The sequence below is a fragment of the Gymnoscopelus braueri genome (assembly GCF_963280865.1).
Source record: "Gymnoscopelus braueri genome assembly, chromosome: 10".
Lineage (NCBI taxonomy): Eukaryota > Metazoa > Chordata > Actinopteri > Myctophiformes > Myctophidae > Gymnoscopelus > Gymnoscopelus braueri.
In genome coordinates this window covers 53,481,403-53,499,338 of record NC_137611.1, presented here as the reverse complement: position 1 = coordinate 53,499,338, position 17,936 = coordinate 53,481,403, and the positions used below count along the sequence as shown (strand labels likewise).

At 41.5% G+C, this 17,936-nt stretch overlaps 1 protein-coding gene across 1 annotated transcript in view; it reads right to left on the bottom strand.

Moving 5' to 3' along the window:
• The window catches only part of LOC308093225 (dermatopontin-like), a 28,055-nt gene extending 22,740 nt beyond the window's left edge, over nt 1–5,315 (bottom strand). The window contains exons 1-3 of the mRNA XM_080439483.1: nt 5,186–5,315; nt 4,114–4,204; nt 3,605–3,793 (exon numbers count right to left, since the gene is read on the bottom strand). Of these exons, the coding sequence (XP_080295609.1) occupies nt 3,605–3,793; nt 4,114–4,204; nt 5,186–5,222 (317 nt within the window). The 5' untranslated portion in view covers nt 5,223–5,315. The remainder of the gene's footprint in view (nt 1–3,604; nt 3,794–4,113; nt 4,205–5,185) is intronic.
• Between the last annotated feature and the right edge of the window lie 12,621 nt (nt 5,316–17,936).

Here is a 17,936-nt window from a genome sequence, read left to right as displayed (position 1 = left end):
TTGGCTCTAAAATCAAATTAGGAAAGAGCCCTGTTTTCAAGGTCAAATTAAATTCGGACTACATTGAAGCAAAATCATCGGTGAAATACCTGGGATGTATCTTGGAGGGTAATCTAGATGGCCGAAATATGGCCAGCAAGGTATTGAGCAAAGTCTCCGGATTGACTAAATTTCTGGCAAGGACAGCAAGGTACTTGGATAGGGAGACAAAACAGGTGGTGGCCAATTCTCTTATTATGTGCCATTTTGATTTTGCATGTACATCTTGGTTCGAGGGCTTAATGAAATCCCTCAAAACAAAGCTACAGTCAGCTCAGAATAGACTGATCAGGGTCATTCTAGGGTTAGAACCCAGATCCCATATAGGTAGGATCCAGTTTAGAGAACTCAACTGGCTCCCAGTGGAATCCAGGGTAACCATGGCCAGATTGACCATGGTTCATAAGATAATATATGGTGAGGTCCCCATATTTTTAAAGACATGTTTTACTCAGAGAAGCGAAGTACACCATTTTTTCACCAGAGCCAGTGTAGCAGATGTGAGCCATCCGGCTTTTAAAAGTAAAGTAGGCAGGGAATCATTTACTTACATAGGAGCCACACAGTGGAATGACCTCGAAAACAGTGTCAAACTGACAACCAATCTGAGGACTTTTAAATGCAAAACTAAATCATGTCTATTAGAAAAGGTTCCCCTATAGAGGGTCTTTAGACTAGGAAAGATAAGGTAGCACTTGTTTGTGTACTGTGTATGTTACATGTGTTCTTGTATTGTTTGTATGTATGTACTGTAAATGTTACTTGTGTTTTGTATTGTTGTGTAATGTGTACTGTGTATGTCACTTGTGTCTATGTAGTGTTTCGGTAGTTATATGTGTTTTGTATTGTACTGTATTTTTAACGTATTGATTGTTAATTGTAAGAGGACCTCAACGGAAATAAGTCTCAGGACTTTCTTGTGTTATCCTCGAACTGCGGTGACCATGTGGTTTTTGGCTTTTCAAATAAATCAAATAAAAAAAAAAAAATGTTATTGTCAGAAAAGCCATGAGCGATTTTTGTAGCATTTGCTTTGGCTGTGAGTTGTACATAAAGTTTTGGGTACCAAAAAGGGCAACATCTCTGATTGTGTTGTGAGGATAAGACCAAATGCTGTCGGTCAGGGTTGAAAGTGAAAATATATCCAGGCAAAGGCAAAACAGCAGCGTTGTATTCCCCTTCACCAAGCCCTGGAGATACAAGTGGCAGTATTAGCCTACTGACTGTCAACAATCTACCAGCAACTACATGGCAGTGCAAAGTAGATCAGGGGTTCACAAATATGTTCATGAGAAGGACCCCCAAGTAGCCATAGGCCCTGGCTCTGACCACCTATTGTTAAATTGCTTTAAAAATATACATACAAATAGCTCTCAAACTTTTGACACTGAGAGCCACCACAGAAGATATTTGGCTCCCCAAGTACCATCATTATGACTGAGTGATGATTACTTAAAGTCGGCCATACTAGCCCATGACGAACAAGGATAGTCATTTTGTATTTTAAAACAAAATGCCAGACACCAGAGGCATAATTATCTTCACCTTATTCCTAGCCTTCTCTAGGGTGCCGCCATTGCCTCTTACAGGGGGGCGCCATTGAGTTTTTCTCTTTGTGCTGCTTCATTCAATGCACGCAACTGTTTTGCCAGGTTTTATTGTTGTTGTTTCTCATAAGCGCGCATCCGTTGTCCGTCAACAACACAGTAGTCTGTGCCTTGACTTCAGTGCGCTGACTCTCTCCCAGCCCCGCCAGCCCCGCCCCCTTGCTTCAACAATATGGGAATAGGCAGTTCGCCTACTGGAGGTGTAATCAAAGATTGTTCATTTAGCAAGATACACATTCTCCATTGGAGCCACTAGAGGTGAAGTAGTACACAAATCCTACAACCACAACCACAACCACGCCTACTTTGGAGACCATTTAATGGTCTCCTAAGTAGGCGTGGTTGTCTTCTCCCCCGACCATCCCACCACCCTCCCCCTCCCCTCTCCCTGGCTGACAATGTCATATGGATGTGTATTTGTGTATTTTCTTCATTAAGGAAAATAAATGCTTTCCATGTTTGAAAGTGCACTGTTATTGGCAAATATGCTTTTTAAGAAACCCATACAATTCCCCCCACAAACACACACGTATTATTCAGTCTTATGCTAGATGTGCTCCTGTTTCTGCGCAACATTGTAACAGGGCCTTTTATTTATAAGGTATATATTTTACCAATATAGACTTTAGTGTTTAGCATGAATGTTTAACAAAATGTCATGATTCCCAAATCATACCCCATCAACCAAGACATTCAATAATGGAAAATGATATTGAGCATTGGAACACACATTGTATTTATTTTTGAATATGTCCATATGATTTCACATACTATATTCAGAATCTCAGTTTATCAGTTTTTAGAGCATCTTATGGGGACAGAGCATAGAGTTAAAATATAATATAATAATAAAATATAATATAAGGGACAGAGCCCTCTATGTCTCCGTCAGACTGCAGATGGACCGAGATGGACCCTCCAGATATCTTTCCAAATCTCGCGAGAGTGTGTTGCTGGGATAGAGAAAAGTCGATAACAAAGTAGATTTTCTCCTCATTTGTGTCACAAAAAAAAGCCATTTTAGTATGAAAATCTTGTACATATTGTGTGTCTTGTGACGATTGGGTCCAATATTTAGTTCAGTAACCATGGAGCTAAAGAATGGTTCAGAAGCTGTGTTCACGTTCACTCTTCCATTGGAATCAATAGACTCCAAGCTGCTTCCTGTCTCCTAAAAAGGCGTCCACCCACGTCACGCAGAAACGGGAAGTAAACCGGAGAATGCGACTCTTGCTATTTCCCTCTTGGGTGTAATGCAGGTAATCAGTGTGTTGCCATATTTTGCAAAAGAAACAAGCGGCCAGGTCTATGAAAACAAGCCCAAAATAAGCAACTAGGCTCAGTTTTACCACTTGTAGATCTGCTATTTTCAAAACATATTGGGGGAAAAAAGTAAAATATTTAGAATACTTTTGAAACATTTTAACAACATAAATCTTGTATGGGGGTCCCTGGCACCACATATTTTCAGATGGAGGTCTGTGACTCTGAAAACATTAGAAAGCATGACCAATTAAGCAACTACGCTTAAAAAATAATAATAATAATTGTTTATTAAAAGCAGCCATGGCAACACTGGTAAACAGGAAACTCATTGATATGGGGGCTCCCCACCTCCCCTACTACCCTACCTGCCAGGCCCACAGTGGGCGTGGCCAGGAATAATGTGATTATACACCAACATGCCAAACTGTCATGACCCCCGTTGTAATAATTCAATAATTCAATCTGCGAAAAATGCAAAATATGTTAAAAGTTGCGAAATATGCGAAGCGAAACGCATATTATGCGATGCGATGTGCGTATTAAAACGTTACCCCCGCATAATTATGCGCCATTTTGCTGATTATGCGGTAAATTCTGCGATCGCATAAACGCATTTTTCTGGAGGGTCTAGCTAATGCTTTATATTTCATGCCAGCTTTTCATGATAATGGGTTTGCATGCACTGTTCTTACCGTCTGTCTTCGTAGCCATTGTGGTGATAACTTTTCATCCCAGTGATGACAAAGTTGTCACGACAGTTGAAGTTCACGGGACGATCAAAATTGTTGACGTAGCCTGACCAGGAACAGTCATTGAAGAGCACCCTGGCTGCCCTGCATCGGACACTCCAGCGACGATCTTCATGACCGTTGTGGTGTTCACTTGGAAACAAATGAAAGTGATGGAATGATTGATACTATGTTAACAATGAAATGATGCTTCGATGTGTGTGTGTGTGTGTGTGTGTGTGTGTGTGTGTGTGTGTGTGTGTGTGTGTGAGAGAGTGTGTGTGTGTGTGTGTGTGTGTGTGTGTGTGTGTGTGTGTGTGTGTGTGTGTGTGTGTGTGTGTGTGTGTGTGTGTGTGTGTGTGTGTGTGTGTGTGTGTGTGTGTGTGTGCGTGCGTGCGTGCGTGCGTGCGTGCGTGCGTGCGTGCGTGCGTGTGCATGCGTGTGTGTCCTCATTTATTTATTTATTTCTGTACCTTGAGATGTGGGAAACAGCTTGGCCCCTTGGACATTCACGGTGCAAAGGTTGGTCCCAGTCGTTGTCCCATGCTGTCACTCTTTCTCCAACTGTAAACATTTTCAGAGAAGATTGATTAAAAGTCTGCTTCATTAAAGTATGTTTTAAGAAGACAGTTTTCCAGTGTGAGATTCTCAAGGTCCTTACACATGAGAGTGTGACGAATAAAATACTGATATGTCTCATTCATACAGGTTGATGCTTTTATTTACGGTGAAAAATCAGCCTTGTTTTGCTAAATAATTAAGTGGCTTTATCACCACGTAATATTCACGTTCTGGGTGGATGTTCTCATGATACAAACAGCAGTTTAAAGTCACTTCCCTGGACTTTTAGGCATCGAGTTCAGAGCTCAGGAGCCTTGGCAGCAAAAGCTCGGACCACCATTGGTTCTGGACTCAGAGCCACATTGGTTTTTAAGTCTCAGTCTCCTCAAATACAGTCCACCTTACGCTTCAAAAAGTTTAAAATGTTGTAAAAGTGTTTTAACAGAGCCCAAAATCTGATACAAATTCAACATCCCAAAATGTGTGTTGTGCGATATATATATATATATATATATATATATATATATATATATATATATATATATATATAAATATATATATATATATATATATATATATATATATATATATATATATATATATATTTAATTCCATACGATACCGATTAAAATGCTATAAATAATAAAATGTGAAAACTAAAAACGAATTAATTAACATAATAAATCTCTCTCTCAAAAACATATATATATACCAAAATAAAACGTGCACGTTTGCACTTTCTTAAAGGTCCTAATGTGATCACTACAGCAATGTTGCAACAATAAAGTGCCACACAGCAGCAACAGCAGCAATTATCCATCTGTCAATTATTGTTAAAACCACCTCCATAAAACTAATTGAAATAGGCTGCTAGTCATCAACAATCATCTTCTTTTGGCTCACCGTAATGTATCTGGGTCTTTGGGAATAATCTGAAATGATTCAATTGTAAAAAAAACGAACATAATAACTTATTGTTCTTACCTGTCAGAAGGATGAGGAACAGAGGCAGAGACAGCATCTTGTTGTCATCAACTCTTCAGGGAGAATGTATCCACAGCGGGCAAACATGACAATATATACCTTTATGAACCAGGAAATAATGTGGGTTTGATGGACTAGACAGTGAATAGTGAATTGTGAAATAATGTGGGTGTGTTTGAGTTGTCATGTCAGTTTGCCAGGTCTTTGGATCTTTTTTTATTTTTTGTTTCCTCATTTCCTTATAACATTTAGGGCACTGTTGTTTAGTGTTTCAGGGGCAAGGCCACTTGGCCTTTGGTGTGATTTTAAGTCTACTGATGTATTAACACTATACACTATAACAGCCAGTGTATAGTAGCAACAAATAGAGACAAAAGTGGCTCCACACCTACAGTAAAGGTGTGTGACAGAATGCTGTGAGGGTGGTGTCATGAGAGGAGAGGAGAGAGAAAGATGTCACTTGTTAATATTTATCAACTTGCTGTAATTTGCAATACATTTTTTATTGTATTTTAGCACATGCAATCAAACACCACTAATTGGTTCTCACTACAGTATGTGTGCAGACTCCTCAAATTCACTCAAATTAACATTATTGTATAATCTGCTTACAGCAGACAAAGGAAGAGGAGTAAAAGCGAGGAGGGGAAGATGGAGAGAAAGAGGGAGGGAGGGAAGGAGTTGACACAGATATCACCCTGTTGCTGTCAGCACTCTTTTGTATTTGTGTGCGTGTGTGTGTGTGCGCGTGTTTGCGCACGTGTGTGTGTGTGTGTGCGTGTGCGTGTGAGTGTGAGTGTGAGTGTGAGTGTGTGTGTGTGTGTGTGTGTGTGTGTGTGTGTGTGTGTGCGTGTGTGTGTGCGTGTGTGTGTGTGTGCGTGTGCGTGTGTGTGTGTGTGTGTGTGAGTGTGTGCATATTGGCACTGTGTGAGTCCAGCCGAACTGCACTGTTGGTGTCGCAGGCGAGAATGTCAGTGTGTGTGTGTGTGTGTGTGTGTGTGTGTGTGCGTGTGCGTGCGTGCGTGCGTGTATATGTATATATACACTATATGTATATGTCACAGTACGTTTGGAGAACCAGTACGATTGAAGACAGAGCGCTCGTTTTTAGGCACGGGGCTCCTTCGGGGCGAGGCGGGGCTTTTCGAGACAGGGTTTATTAGCGAGGCTCGCGAGGAGGAGGAGGAGGACGGCGCTGCGAGGCGGGGGGTTATTACGCGAGGCTCGCGAGGAAGAGGAGCCTCCTCCTCCTCCTCCTCCTCGCGTTTTAAACCGTCCCGTCCTCTCCTTCTCTCCTTCTCCTCCTCCTCCGAGGAGGAGAAGGAGAGCGCGGAGAGGCGGGGCTTTGATGCGCCGACGGAGACCTGTCTTTTGTTGTTCCCCCCCACATAGCAACCAGGAAGCTACGCTAGGGGAACCATAATATCTATGAGGGGAACGCTGAACACGCGTTCACACGCACGGCGCGCCGACTTAGTGGAGCTTGAGGCAGAGGAAGCGCGCCCTCGCGCCTCCAGGCGCGAGTGCCCGCGGTGACCGGCCGACGCTCCACTAGTCGACTCAGCGCCGTTTGATTTGTAAACCGATAGGGACAGAATAGTTCTTTTCATGGATCACTGTGTGTGTGTGTGTGTGTGTGTGTGTGTGTGTGTGTGTGTGTGTGTCAGGGAGAAAGTAAAACAAAAGCCAGAACACAATAAAAGTATCTAAACAGTCCTGCTTTCAATAAACCAAAAAAAGCATGAGCGCGTGCGCGTGTGTGTGTGCGCGTCTGTGTTTGTGTGTGTGTGACTGTGTGTGTGTGTGTGTGTGTGTGTGTGGCCATATATGTTTGTGCACAAGCCTGGCTTGTGGCTCCCTCTAGTGCTGGGTGGGTGGTAAAAACGAGCGCGCATTCTTCAATCGTACTGGTTCTCCAATCATACTGTAACATATACACACATAAGTATACACAATATACACACTTGATAATATATATATATATATATATATATATATATATATATATATATATATATATATATATATATATATATATATATATATATATATATATATATATATATCAAGCTCAAACATACAGAGGGCAAGACTTTCTCTATGTCTCATTGTCTCCAGGGCATTAATGCAGCATATAGTGCTACTAGTGCACTTGACCAGAGCTAGGGTATGGAGTCGGACTACTACTACTACTGTACAAGTACTAATATTTTATATATATTTTTTCCATTGCTGATTTCAGTTAGCCCACTAAGTTTCTTTAAGAACTTTTTTTTTCTTGATTAAATTGGATTTCTCCCAAAATCAACTTTACGGGAAAAAACACATGAGTACATCCTCATTTGTTGCTGTTGAGCTCAGTGATCATAGAGCCATGTCAACTATAATTATAGTGATACTTCCTTGTCATCTGTAGAGAGACATTAATCTTCAGTATGCTGCCTGATGTGCAAAGTACTGCCATGCCTGCTTATTAAGGCACCTAGGCAAGCCCTTTAGAGACAAGAATATATAATTATGTTGGCAGATTATGCAATTATTGTCATTTTTTTTTATGTAATGCCAATTTGTGTCCCTGTTATTATATTTGTTTTATTATTATTATTAAACAAGCTCCAAGCGGACGGTTGTTCCAAATGTCATGAAATTCCCTCAAGGAGAGATATCACATTTACAAGGTTCAGACAATCAGGCGGACGGTCAGACAGACGGACGGACGGGTGGAAGGACGGATGGACAAACCGATAACATAAAGCCTCTGCCTTCCTGTGGGGTCAAAACTGTTACTAAGCTATGTGGGCTATGTAGCTGGAAGGCTTAAAGCAACTATGGAAGAAGTATAGACAATAATAGTTGTACAGTGGTAGTAGTAGTTACTCTAGTAACTCTCTGGGGGACCCAGACCTGTTTTGCACCAAGGACTACTTTCAGTCAGTATTTTTTACAGTCTGCTGCAGATTAAAATAACAGATAAAATACTTCTGAATCATTAACCAACAATGTAGAATTTCACTGTCTTTATACTGCATAATGGGGATATGTTATGTTGTTGTTATGGCTGTTTCCTTTGTCTCTTCTCGACAGATTAATAAGGCCATATATGGTACTACATGTTCTGCATGCTACATGATAAACATAACCACTGCAGATATCCTGGTTAAACGTTACACTGTATCCATACAGTAGTTCCATAGTAACCAAGCTCCTTGCTTTATGACTATTCTGTCCCTGCAGTAAATGCTATTCTAAGGTGGGGTAGGATTTGTATTTGATCCGTCCGTCCGTCCGTCCGTCCGTCCGTCCGTCCGTCCGTCCGTCCGTCCGTCCGTCCCAAACTTGTGAACATGACATCTCAGGAACTTCTTGAGTGAATTTCTTGACATTTGGCACAAACGTCCACCTAGACTCAAAGGTTAAAGGTCAAGATTGACTGTGACCTCACAGAACACTTTCCATGGGGCTGGGCCTGAATGTGGGTGTGTTTGAGTTGTCGTTGTGTTGGAAGTTTTTTGTCTCCTCATTCGGTATGAGGAAGGTAACATGGCACTGGTCCGACGAGGAAACCAAAAACTTCCAAAGAAACATCATACACAACATTTTAATTCAGGTGAAACTGTTTGCCAAGAAGATAAGGCATAGCTACACATTCTCAACTTCAACTTTATTGTCACATCACACGAGTTGACATTCTCAATGTCAACTTGTTGCCGACTAAGCACCATTCTAGCATACTGAACTTAGAATTATAAATAATTATTTCATCCTCGTCAACATGCGATATGTCAGGGGTCTCAGGTCTAGTCTGATGCTTGGTCAGATGTTGTCTACCTCGTAAACATAATTAGGACCAGTGATTAAGAAAGTGTCGAGCAGAGACAAGGAAAGTACAGTATGGATGGATGGATGATTTTATGTTGTCATTGAACACAGGTGTACAACAAAATGATCTGTATGGCATCAATCCAATGCAGAAGAGTGAGAGAATGCATACTGTAGGTACCTTAGCAGCATAGGTAGTTAATAGAAAGATTGTTCAAAAATATAGTTGATATAAATAATATTGTAATTACATTTTGATCAGACATAGTTTGTTCTTGAACGGATTGATCATGGATGGTTAACTCTTTGACTGCGGACGACGCGATAACGCGTCAAGTGCTACTTTGTCCAGTTGGCCGTCGACGCGTTCGACGCGCTTGACGCGCGTTCATTGTTTAATCTCTGATTGCGCTATGCTGCTTAATATTCAATGTTATTCTCGAGTTCCACTTACTTCACGGACATCTGCATCCGGTTTCATGGCCTGGATTCCGTTTCCGGTTTTTGATTTTTTTCCCCAGTCATTTTCGTCCAAAATAGGTAAATAATCTATGGTCTGGGTGACGATCAGTCATCGCCGTCGTGTATCACATCGTAATTTTCGCCGATCAAAACAATCTGGGACAACGTCACATCCGTTTTCATGTTTTTCCTTGTCTAATCTATCAAGAAGGGTGAGAGAGACCCAACGACATGATCAAGCTGTCATGTGCTGCTCTCTAGTGGCGGATTTGTGCTGGGTCTTTAAATTATGTGTCCTTAAATTATTTTCATGAGAAAAATTCAAAATATAAAAATAAAAAAACACGAAAATTGCTGGCACTGGGGGAGTACTTTATGAAAATACTCTGGCAGTCAAAGAGTTAATGAAAAGCGAAATGGTATAGCGCCACCATGAGGCTAATTTGAAAAGGTACTTCCTGCTTGGCCTACTGGCTGCATGCAGGACATGTTTGATGGAACTGGATGTAGTGCCGCAGACAAGCCCCGCCGTCTGGGCTACCCTTATTTTTCTTGGAAATGAGGGTCCCTTATTTGAATTTCAGGTGTAGATGGCAACCCATGCCTGTCACAGCATGGCCCCAGTGTACTAATTATTGACTTTTGATTGAATTTCTCTCTATAATTTAGGCATTTAGCAGACGCTCTTATACAGAGTGACTTACAAGTACGGGATCAGAATAAGCAGAGTAAACATAAACTCTAGTCAATAAGCAACAAGGTAATTAGTCCCAAGTAGAGAGCAGAGAGAACAATGTTGTGCCTCCAAGAAATGGATACCAGATAAATAATGATCCTAACATCTGTCTAAACAACTGTCTAATCTCCTAGTTTCTTTGAGGCACTACATCTCTGCACTCTACATGGGACTATTTACCTTGTTGCTTATTGACTAGAGTTCATGTTGTGGAGTCCCGCTCCAGTCCCGCCGGTCAGGTGAGTTTTCCTACAGTGGGAGCCAGAGTGAGGAGCCTAGAGTTCAGCTACTCTGACAGCCCCGTTGCCCAGGGCAACTAGTTGAGGGGCGGTATGTGCCACTCTTCATCCTGAATCAGTTGGATGTGTGTGTGTGTGTGTGTGTGTGTGTGTGTGTGTGTGTGTGTGTGTGTGTGTGTGTGTGTGTGTGTGTGTGTGTGTGTGTGTGTGTGTGTTTGCGTATGTGCGTGTGTGCGTGCGTGCGTGCGTGCGTAGGACACCAACTGACCGTCAGTTGAGCTCCATTGCGGACTTTCTGTGAATCACCGACGGTGATGTGTTTTGATGTACTCATAGAATAGAATAGAAAAGTGCAGATGCATCTTATATCATATTCTAATAAAACTGTTGGTTTATTTGTGCATGTCAGAAACGTAGTCTAATATCATGTGGAGTAAACAGGACATAGATCAGATTAAATCAGGGATAATCTAAATGAATCACCTGATTATTATTGAAAGAAAGTGACTGTAACGCAGACTGGTGAAAAGATGAAAACGGACTTGAGAAAGCACAATGCCATTGACGGTAGGACAATGCCAATGTTCAAAGATACGGTAGTCTGTCATCTTGTTGAATGAAACCTTGCTTTCCGTAGCCATAATTCCATAATCCTCACCTCCTCGCTCGGGGACGAGGCTAAGGTGTGAGTGGAGGATGGAAGTTAGAGAAAAACACTTATGGGAAAATGCTGTACTAAGGGGTAGGATTTGCATTTGACACTGAATGCGGAAACCACGGCAGGTAGATAGTTTCCTCATTCAGATGTCAGGCAGAGTGAGGAAGTGATCAGACTCACACCCATCTGTTTTACAGTAAAGACACAATGACAATGCCTTGTCATCAAAACAGCTGAACTACATCCTCATGTGTTATTGTTGAGCTCAGTGATCATCAGAGGACTCAGGCCTATAATTATTTATTCTAATCTCTTCTTTTTATATACAGTGATGCTTCCTTGCCATCTGTAGAGAGAAACTAAATCAAATGTCAATCATCGTTACACTGCTGCCATGACAGACAGGCTCATTTTTGCCATTTCGTATCCCTGTTATGAAAGCAGTTTAAAATGATATTCTAAACAAGTCGTGGGTGAACATTTGACGCATTATTTTCTACTGGATGTTTTGTCAGATGTTACATGGATAATATTGTCCTTTCTCAGTCAGACGGACACGAATGCAGGGTGACAAACCAGAGTCAAGACACAATGCCACTGAAACAAACTTAAGGAGGGTGCTGAAAAGCAGAGGGAGAAAAAAGGATACAAATTTAAAAAAAACTAGCTGAAGATGCCACATGTTTTAAAATAAAATACTTTTTAAATTGCAGCTGCTTCTGTCCCTGAAAATGTTGCTCCCGGCCCCACTCACCATGCCTGCTGAAACCAGAGGCGTCAATTGGGTATGGCAGTGTACTGCAGCTGCCATAACCCTGGCTCCAGAAAAAAAAAAAAAAAAAAAGTACTTTTAAAAATAAATTCATGAATGTCTCTGTCTATCTGCGTTGATTATTCTGTTATTAAATTACAGCCAATCCTGTAAACTTTGGAAGCCAATCATGATGGATTATGGAAAATCAGACAGATCCGTGTTGATCACATGGCTATAGAGATACTGTGTACCGACAATGGTAGCCCTCCATCTACCTCTGATCAAAGTCAGGCACCTTTGCATCAAACTATTGTGACACTGCATTCCTTTAAGTCCTGTCATGCCCTTCGTTGTCTGTTTTGACTCTCAAGTTTCTTTTCCCATTGTTCTACTTGAGACTTTCTCATCGAAATAGAATACCTTGACAAACAACAAACTAGTTTAGCTGGTAGAAGTCACTACCATCGACACCAGGAGCTTCCAGACAGTTCACGAGTTCAAGGTTGTACTTTATTGTTACATCTTGTGTACAGGTACTTAAAGAGTTAAACGTGTTATTGTTAGACTTCCTTCAGACGATGCAGCAGCATAGATAATAACAACAACAACAATAATGATAAAACCCTAAAAAGATTTCAACAAAGTGGCTGCAGTGGAGCTTATACGAATATATAAAAGCTGCATTGTCTAAGAGGAGCACAAGACGAAGCAGCCGTACTGTGCGTGGTGCCATCTTGGATCGTAAACTGGTGTGTGGGAGCCAACATATGGACACTGTTCAAGAGGCCGTCCCACACCTACAGTACCTACGTAGGCTACTATAGACTATAGACAGACACAGGGGTGGAAAGTACTGGTAAGCCAGATGTATGGAGAATCAACATTACTGGAAATGACCTAGAGAGAGAAAAGCCTAACTTTGTCATGGACATAATTCATCGATTTATTTTATAAATAATCTTATATATACTGATTAACTGACTTATGTGACTAATGTACAAGTGAATAGTGTGTGTGTGTGTGTGTGTGTGTGTGTGTGTGTGTGTGTGTGTGTGTGTGTGTGTGTGTGTGTGTGTGTGTGTGTGTGTGTGTGTGTGTGTGTGTGTGTGTGTGTGTGTGTGTGTGTGTGTGTGTGTGCCTCACAGTAGAGCCCTGCATTGTGGGTCCCAGTGCAAATATTGCGGGCGCGGGCGGTATTTAAATATCCACTGTCGGGAACAGGCGGTCAAAACTAAACCTGCGGGCCCCGCATATTCCCGCACGGCCCTGCAATAAACCAGACAGAGCACCGGCCTGGTCATGCTTTAGTTTAGCAATTAATGAATATTATGAATTCAGAGGACAACCTAATTTCCCCTACTGTGTCACGGAATCTCTCTCTCTCTGTGTCTCTCTCTGTCTCTGTCTCTCTCTCTGTCTCTGTCTCTCTGTGTCTCTCTGTGTCTCTCTCTGTCTCTGTCTCTCTCTCTCTCTCTCTCTCTCTCTCTCTCTCTCTCTCTCTCTCTCTCTCTCTCTCTCTCTCTCTCTCTCTCTCGTGTATGTACAGTCTCTCGCTTGTGCGAAGCTCGTCTTAATAAACACAAATTCTCTATCTCTCCTTTTTGCAACTGCTCAAAAATAAACTGTCCCCCCGCTCACTCACGCTCTCATTCTGTTTTGTAATGTTTTTGGATCTCAATAGAAATATTGCAGGCTTATACAGGACTGGACGGTAATATTGCGGTACTATGGGGCACTAAATGGCACTTAAGTTTTTTGTTGCGGGAGATGGCGGCAGCCAGAAATTTACTGCATGCGGTCAGAAATGAAATCACTGCGGGAAAGGGTCAGAAATCCAACGGGAGAGGGGAGAGTTGGATTAAGAAAGCATGCAGGGCTCTACCTCACAGCACAGTAGTACAGAGCAGAGTGTGTCAGTGCAGCAGAGGAGATCTCCAGATCCACACAAGCCTTCTCTTTGATCACGTTAGCAGAGAGTTGCCAGTTGAGATCTCCTTTACATGATAATCCAGTGCCTGCGATTAAACGGAGGAACTTTGGGGCTTTTCCTGGATACTGGTGATACCAGTAGAAATGCTCCTCACCAGTAACAGTCTGTGAAGATGTGTAGGACAGTGACAGAGCTGCTTTTTTCTCCCCAATGTATGCCAATTGATTCCTCCCCACACGCCTTGCTGTGTGTTGTCACTGCTGTTGTATCCTACTGACTGTGTTTAGATGGCTTGCTACAAATCAAATCCTGCAAAGTGCAAAAAAACACATGCCGAGTGAGAGAAAAAAAACATGACAGAAACACTATTAAACTGCAAACCTTCATCATGTCTCATTACAGTGAAGCCACGGTTGTATTAGACCCTGTATGCCTTAACTGTAGATTTATTATATTATTTATTGTAGAGTGGAGCTTCTTAATCCTATTTCATCAATGCTTCAAGGTATCACCTCTAGAAACATATTTGGCCCTAAACAGACAGTATGCTGTGGCAGACTACCTTATACTGATACAAACCTGAGAAAGACATTGACAATGTACAGACTGAGTGATCAGTTTGGAGAAGGGTAGACACAGACAGGCCTGGCTGCCCAGAGAGGAGAGGCTGTGCTGTCATTGTGATGAGGGAGCTGTAGAGACAGAATGACACTTCATAACACAATGTAAAAACTAGTTCCTCTGAAAACAGGTCTCTGCCAGGTCAGGTAGGTTATTGTGGGCCAGCAATGTTCGAAATTCACCAATCAGGATGGAATATGAAAAATCGGACAAATCCGTCTTGATCACATTATATAGAGATAATAATGAGTACCGATTTTTTGCGTGATGTTTGGACAACATCTCCAATATAAAAGTATAAAATATAAAAAGTAATATAAAAAACAGTTGTTTAGCAAAAATCTATTACTATTACAGGACAATGTGAAAAGGGTAGCATGTCTTTCTCGGCCTAGTGGGAATGTGCTTGCAAAGTTTCACGGCAATGGGACACTGCGTTTATGATTTATAAGCAACAAAATCCACTCCTGCAAACTTTGCATGCCAATCTTAGCCAATCAGGATGGAATATGAAAAATCAGAATGACCCGTTTGGTTTAATGACTATAGAGATACTGTGTACCGATTTGCGTGATGTTCGGACACAATCTGTAGGAATAATATTTAAAATATTGTTCTGCAAACATCGGCCTCCTGTTGGCGCTATAACAGGCCCATGTGAAACATTTGGGGCAGAGGTTCTGCTTTGGCATCCAGGGAGTGTGTGTGCACAGTTTCGCGTCGATCAGGCCAACGGTGCCGGAGATTAGCTGTCCACAGACGGACGGACAGGGTGCAAAACAGCCTTCGGCCTGGCAGAGACAACTACACAAATATTAGGGAGTTCTTTCCAAAATGTTATGTTGTTATGTTGTTTACGTCATAATTGTAATTGTGCTTTGGCAACACTTGTCAAATGCCATGCTGTTGAATTGAATTGGAGCTTCTTGATCATAATTCATCAATTCTTTAAGATATCACCTCTTTAGAGCTCATTGGAAGTGCCTTGCTCATCATGTAACAAGGTGGTTTAAATGAGGTTAAATCATCAGAGAAACAAATGTGGTCAACAGTTGTTCTCTTCATGCCAGTAGTTTTTCATGACACAATTAGCACAGGTCTCCGCCAGGTCAGGTACGTTATTGTGGCCTCCTGGTGGCGCTATAATAGGCCAATGTGAAAAGGGTGCAATTTATTCTTAGGTCGTTCACGGCAATCGGACACTGCATTCATGATTTGAGGCATTTTGTTCCAAAAATGTGGGTAAAACATACTCTCTTGCTATGCCTTTCGGCCTGGCGGAGACAATTACCTATGTCAAAGAAACTACTCAGGCAGATAGTGATTTTGAAATGTAACAAGCATTCTGTAGAGGTCATAGACAATAATGCACAGTGAATCAGCAGTGTTATGAGAATAGAGTAAGGTAGATATACATAAAGGCAAATTAATAATGTAATGCAATTTAATTCATGGGGATTTAAACGTGTTGGTGCCGGTCAGTAGTATGCATGTCGACTGTTTCACCCAAAGATGTTTGGGTCACGCAAAAACATTATAAGGGTTGTGAGTTAATATCACATTTTTGTTTTATTGTAGGAGAGATTGCTGATGTTTGACTATTCCTGTAAGGATAATTATTGTTCCATAATGTGGAAGATGCAGAAGAAATAGAGTTCAAAAGATGAGAGACTGTTTTGTTTTATAGCCTTTTTTTGCTGATTGGTGACTCTTATTTATTTTTTTGCGGGTGGGGGTAATATTCCATATAATATATTACTCTTGATTTCAAGTAACAAGTAAGATGATATTGTTACTTAAGGAGCAATATGTATGTAGTAACTGGAGCCAAATGATATGCCTGACTACACCACCTCCCGCTTGTGGAGGGGGCAGGAGGAACCCCTAAACCATAGAAAGTTCAACACAGTGTAATATGACCACTTTCCCTTAAACAGGAACGATTTACTAGAGGCAGTTTGTGTAAAAATAGAACATACTTTATTAAACCACTATGTAATACATTGATTATTAAAATATCAGGTAATACTCAATAAGGCAAAGATGTTATCAAATAAAGTGACAAGTTACTTAAATGGGGAAAGAGAAGGGGACAGGCCTGGCACCAAACTCATGCAATATAAAACAAAGTAATCAATACAAAAACATGCAGTGTCAGGATTTTACATACACACCAATAAAAACCAAAGGTCCCACAGTGCAGTCCCAAGAGAGGAATGGAAGGCGTGAGTAACAGGGCGGACCCGGCCTTGAACATGGTTACAATGTAACATAAGGAGAAGAGAGAACCAATTAAAACACGTCACTAAAAATGCAAATCTAAAATCAATGCCTAACTCCTATACCGCAAATGAATGAACTCAAACTAGAAAAAGTGCTCCTCGGAGCACAAGTCTCTGCCAGGTCAGGTACGTTATTGTGGCCTCCTGGTGGCACTATAATAGGCCAATGTGAAAAGGGTGCCATTTATTCTTAGGTCGTTCACGGCAATCGGACACTGCATTCATGATTTGAGCCATTTTGTTCAAAAAATGTGTTTTGCTAAATTAGACCTGCTGGTGGCGCTATAACAGGCCAATGTTAAAAAGGGTGGAATTTCCTCCTGGGCCTAGTGGGAATGTGTTTGTGAAATTTCACGGAAATCGCAAGCTGCGTTCATGATTTGAGGCATTTTGTTGAAAACGGAGCAATCCTGCAAACTTTGGAAGCCAACCTTAGCCAATCAGGATGAAATATGGAAAATTGGACAGATCCGTGTTGATCACATGACTATAGAGATACTGTGTACTGATTTGCGTGATGTTTGGATAAAATCTGTAGGAGTAATGTAAAAAAATGGGTTTTGCACTAATCGGCCTCCTGGTGGCGCTATAAAAGGCTAATTTGAAAAATTTGGGGCAGAGGTTCTGCTCTGGCATCCAGGGAGTGTGTGTGCTCAGTTTCGCTGCGATCAAGCCAACGGTGCCGGAGATTAGCTGTACACAAAATGACAGAATGACGGACACACGGACACACGGACGGACGGACACACACGGACGGACGGACAGGGGGCAAAACATACTCTCTCGCCATGCCTTTCGGCCTGGCGGAGACAATGAGATGCTGTGATGCACAGTCTCACATTATGTAGACAATATAACAAGCAGTTCCTTCAACAACCAGGTTCTATTGTTCTGAAGGAATTTGGAACAATCATTTATGGTTCTATAGGGACTTGAATGGCCCATCGACCTTAATTACTCTTATAATGAATAACAAGAGGTAGGAGAGAGACTCACACATGAGGACATGAATAAAGTTGTTTATTTTACATATAAATTAATGGAGAGCCGGGAACTACAGAGAAAAGATCACACGTGATTTATATCCCACTGTTCAAAGTCAGAGGTAGTGTGCACTGTCAGTCTCATAGCATAATTACCTAAGTCAAAGAAACTACTCAGGCAGATAGTGATTTTGGAATGTAACAAGCATTCTGAAGAGGTCATAGGCAAATAGAAAAAGTGCTCCTCGGAGCACAGGTCTCCGCCAC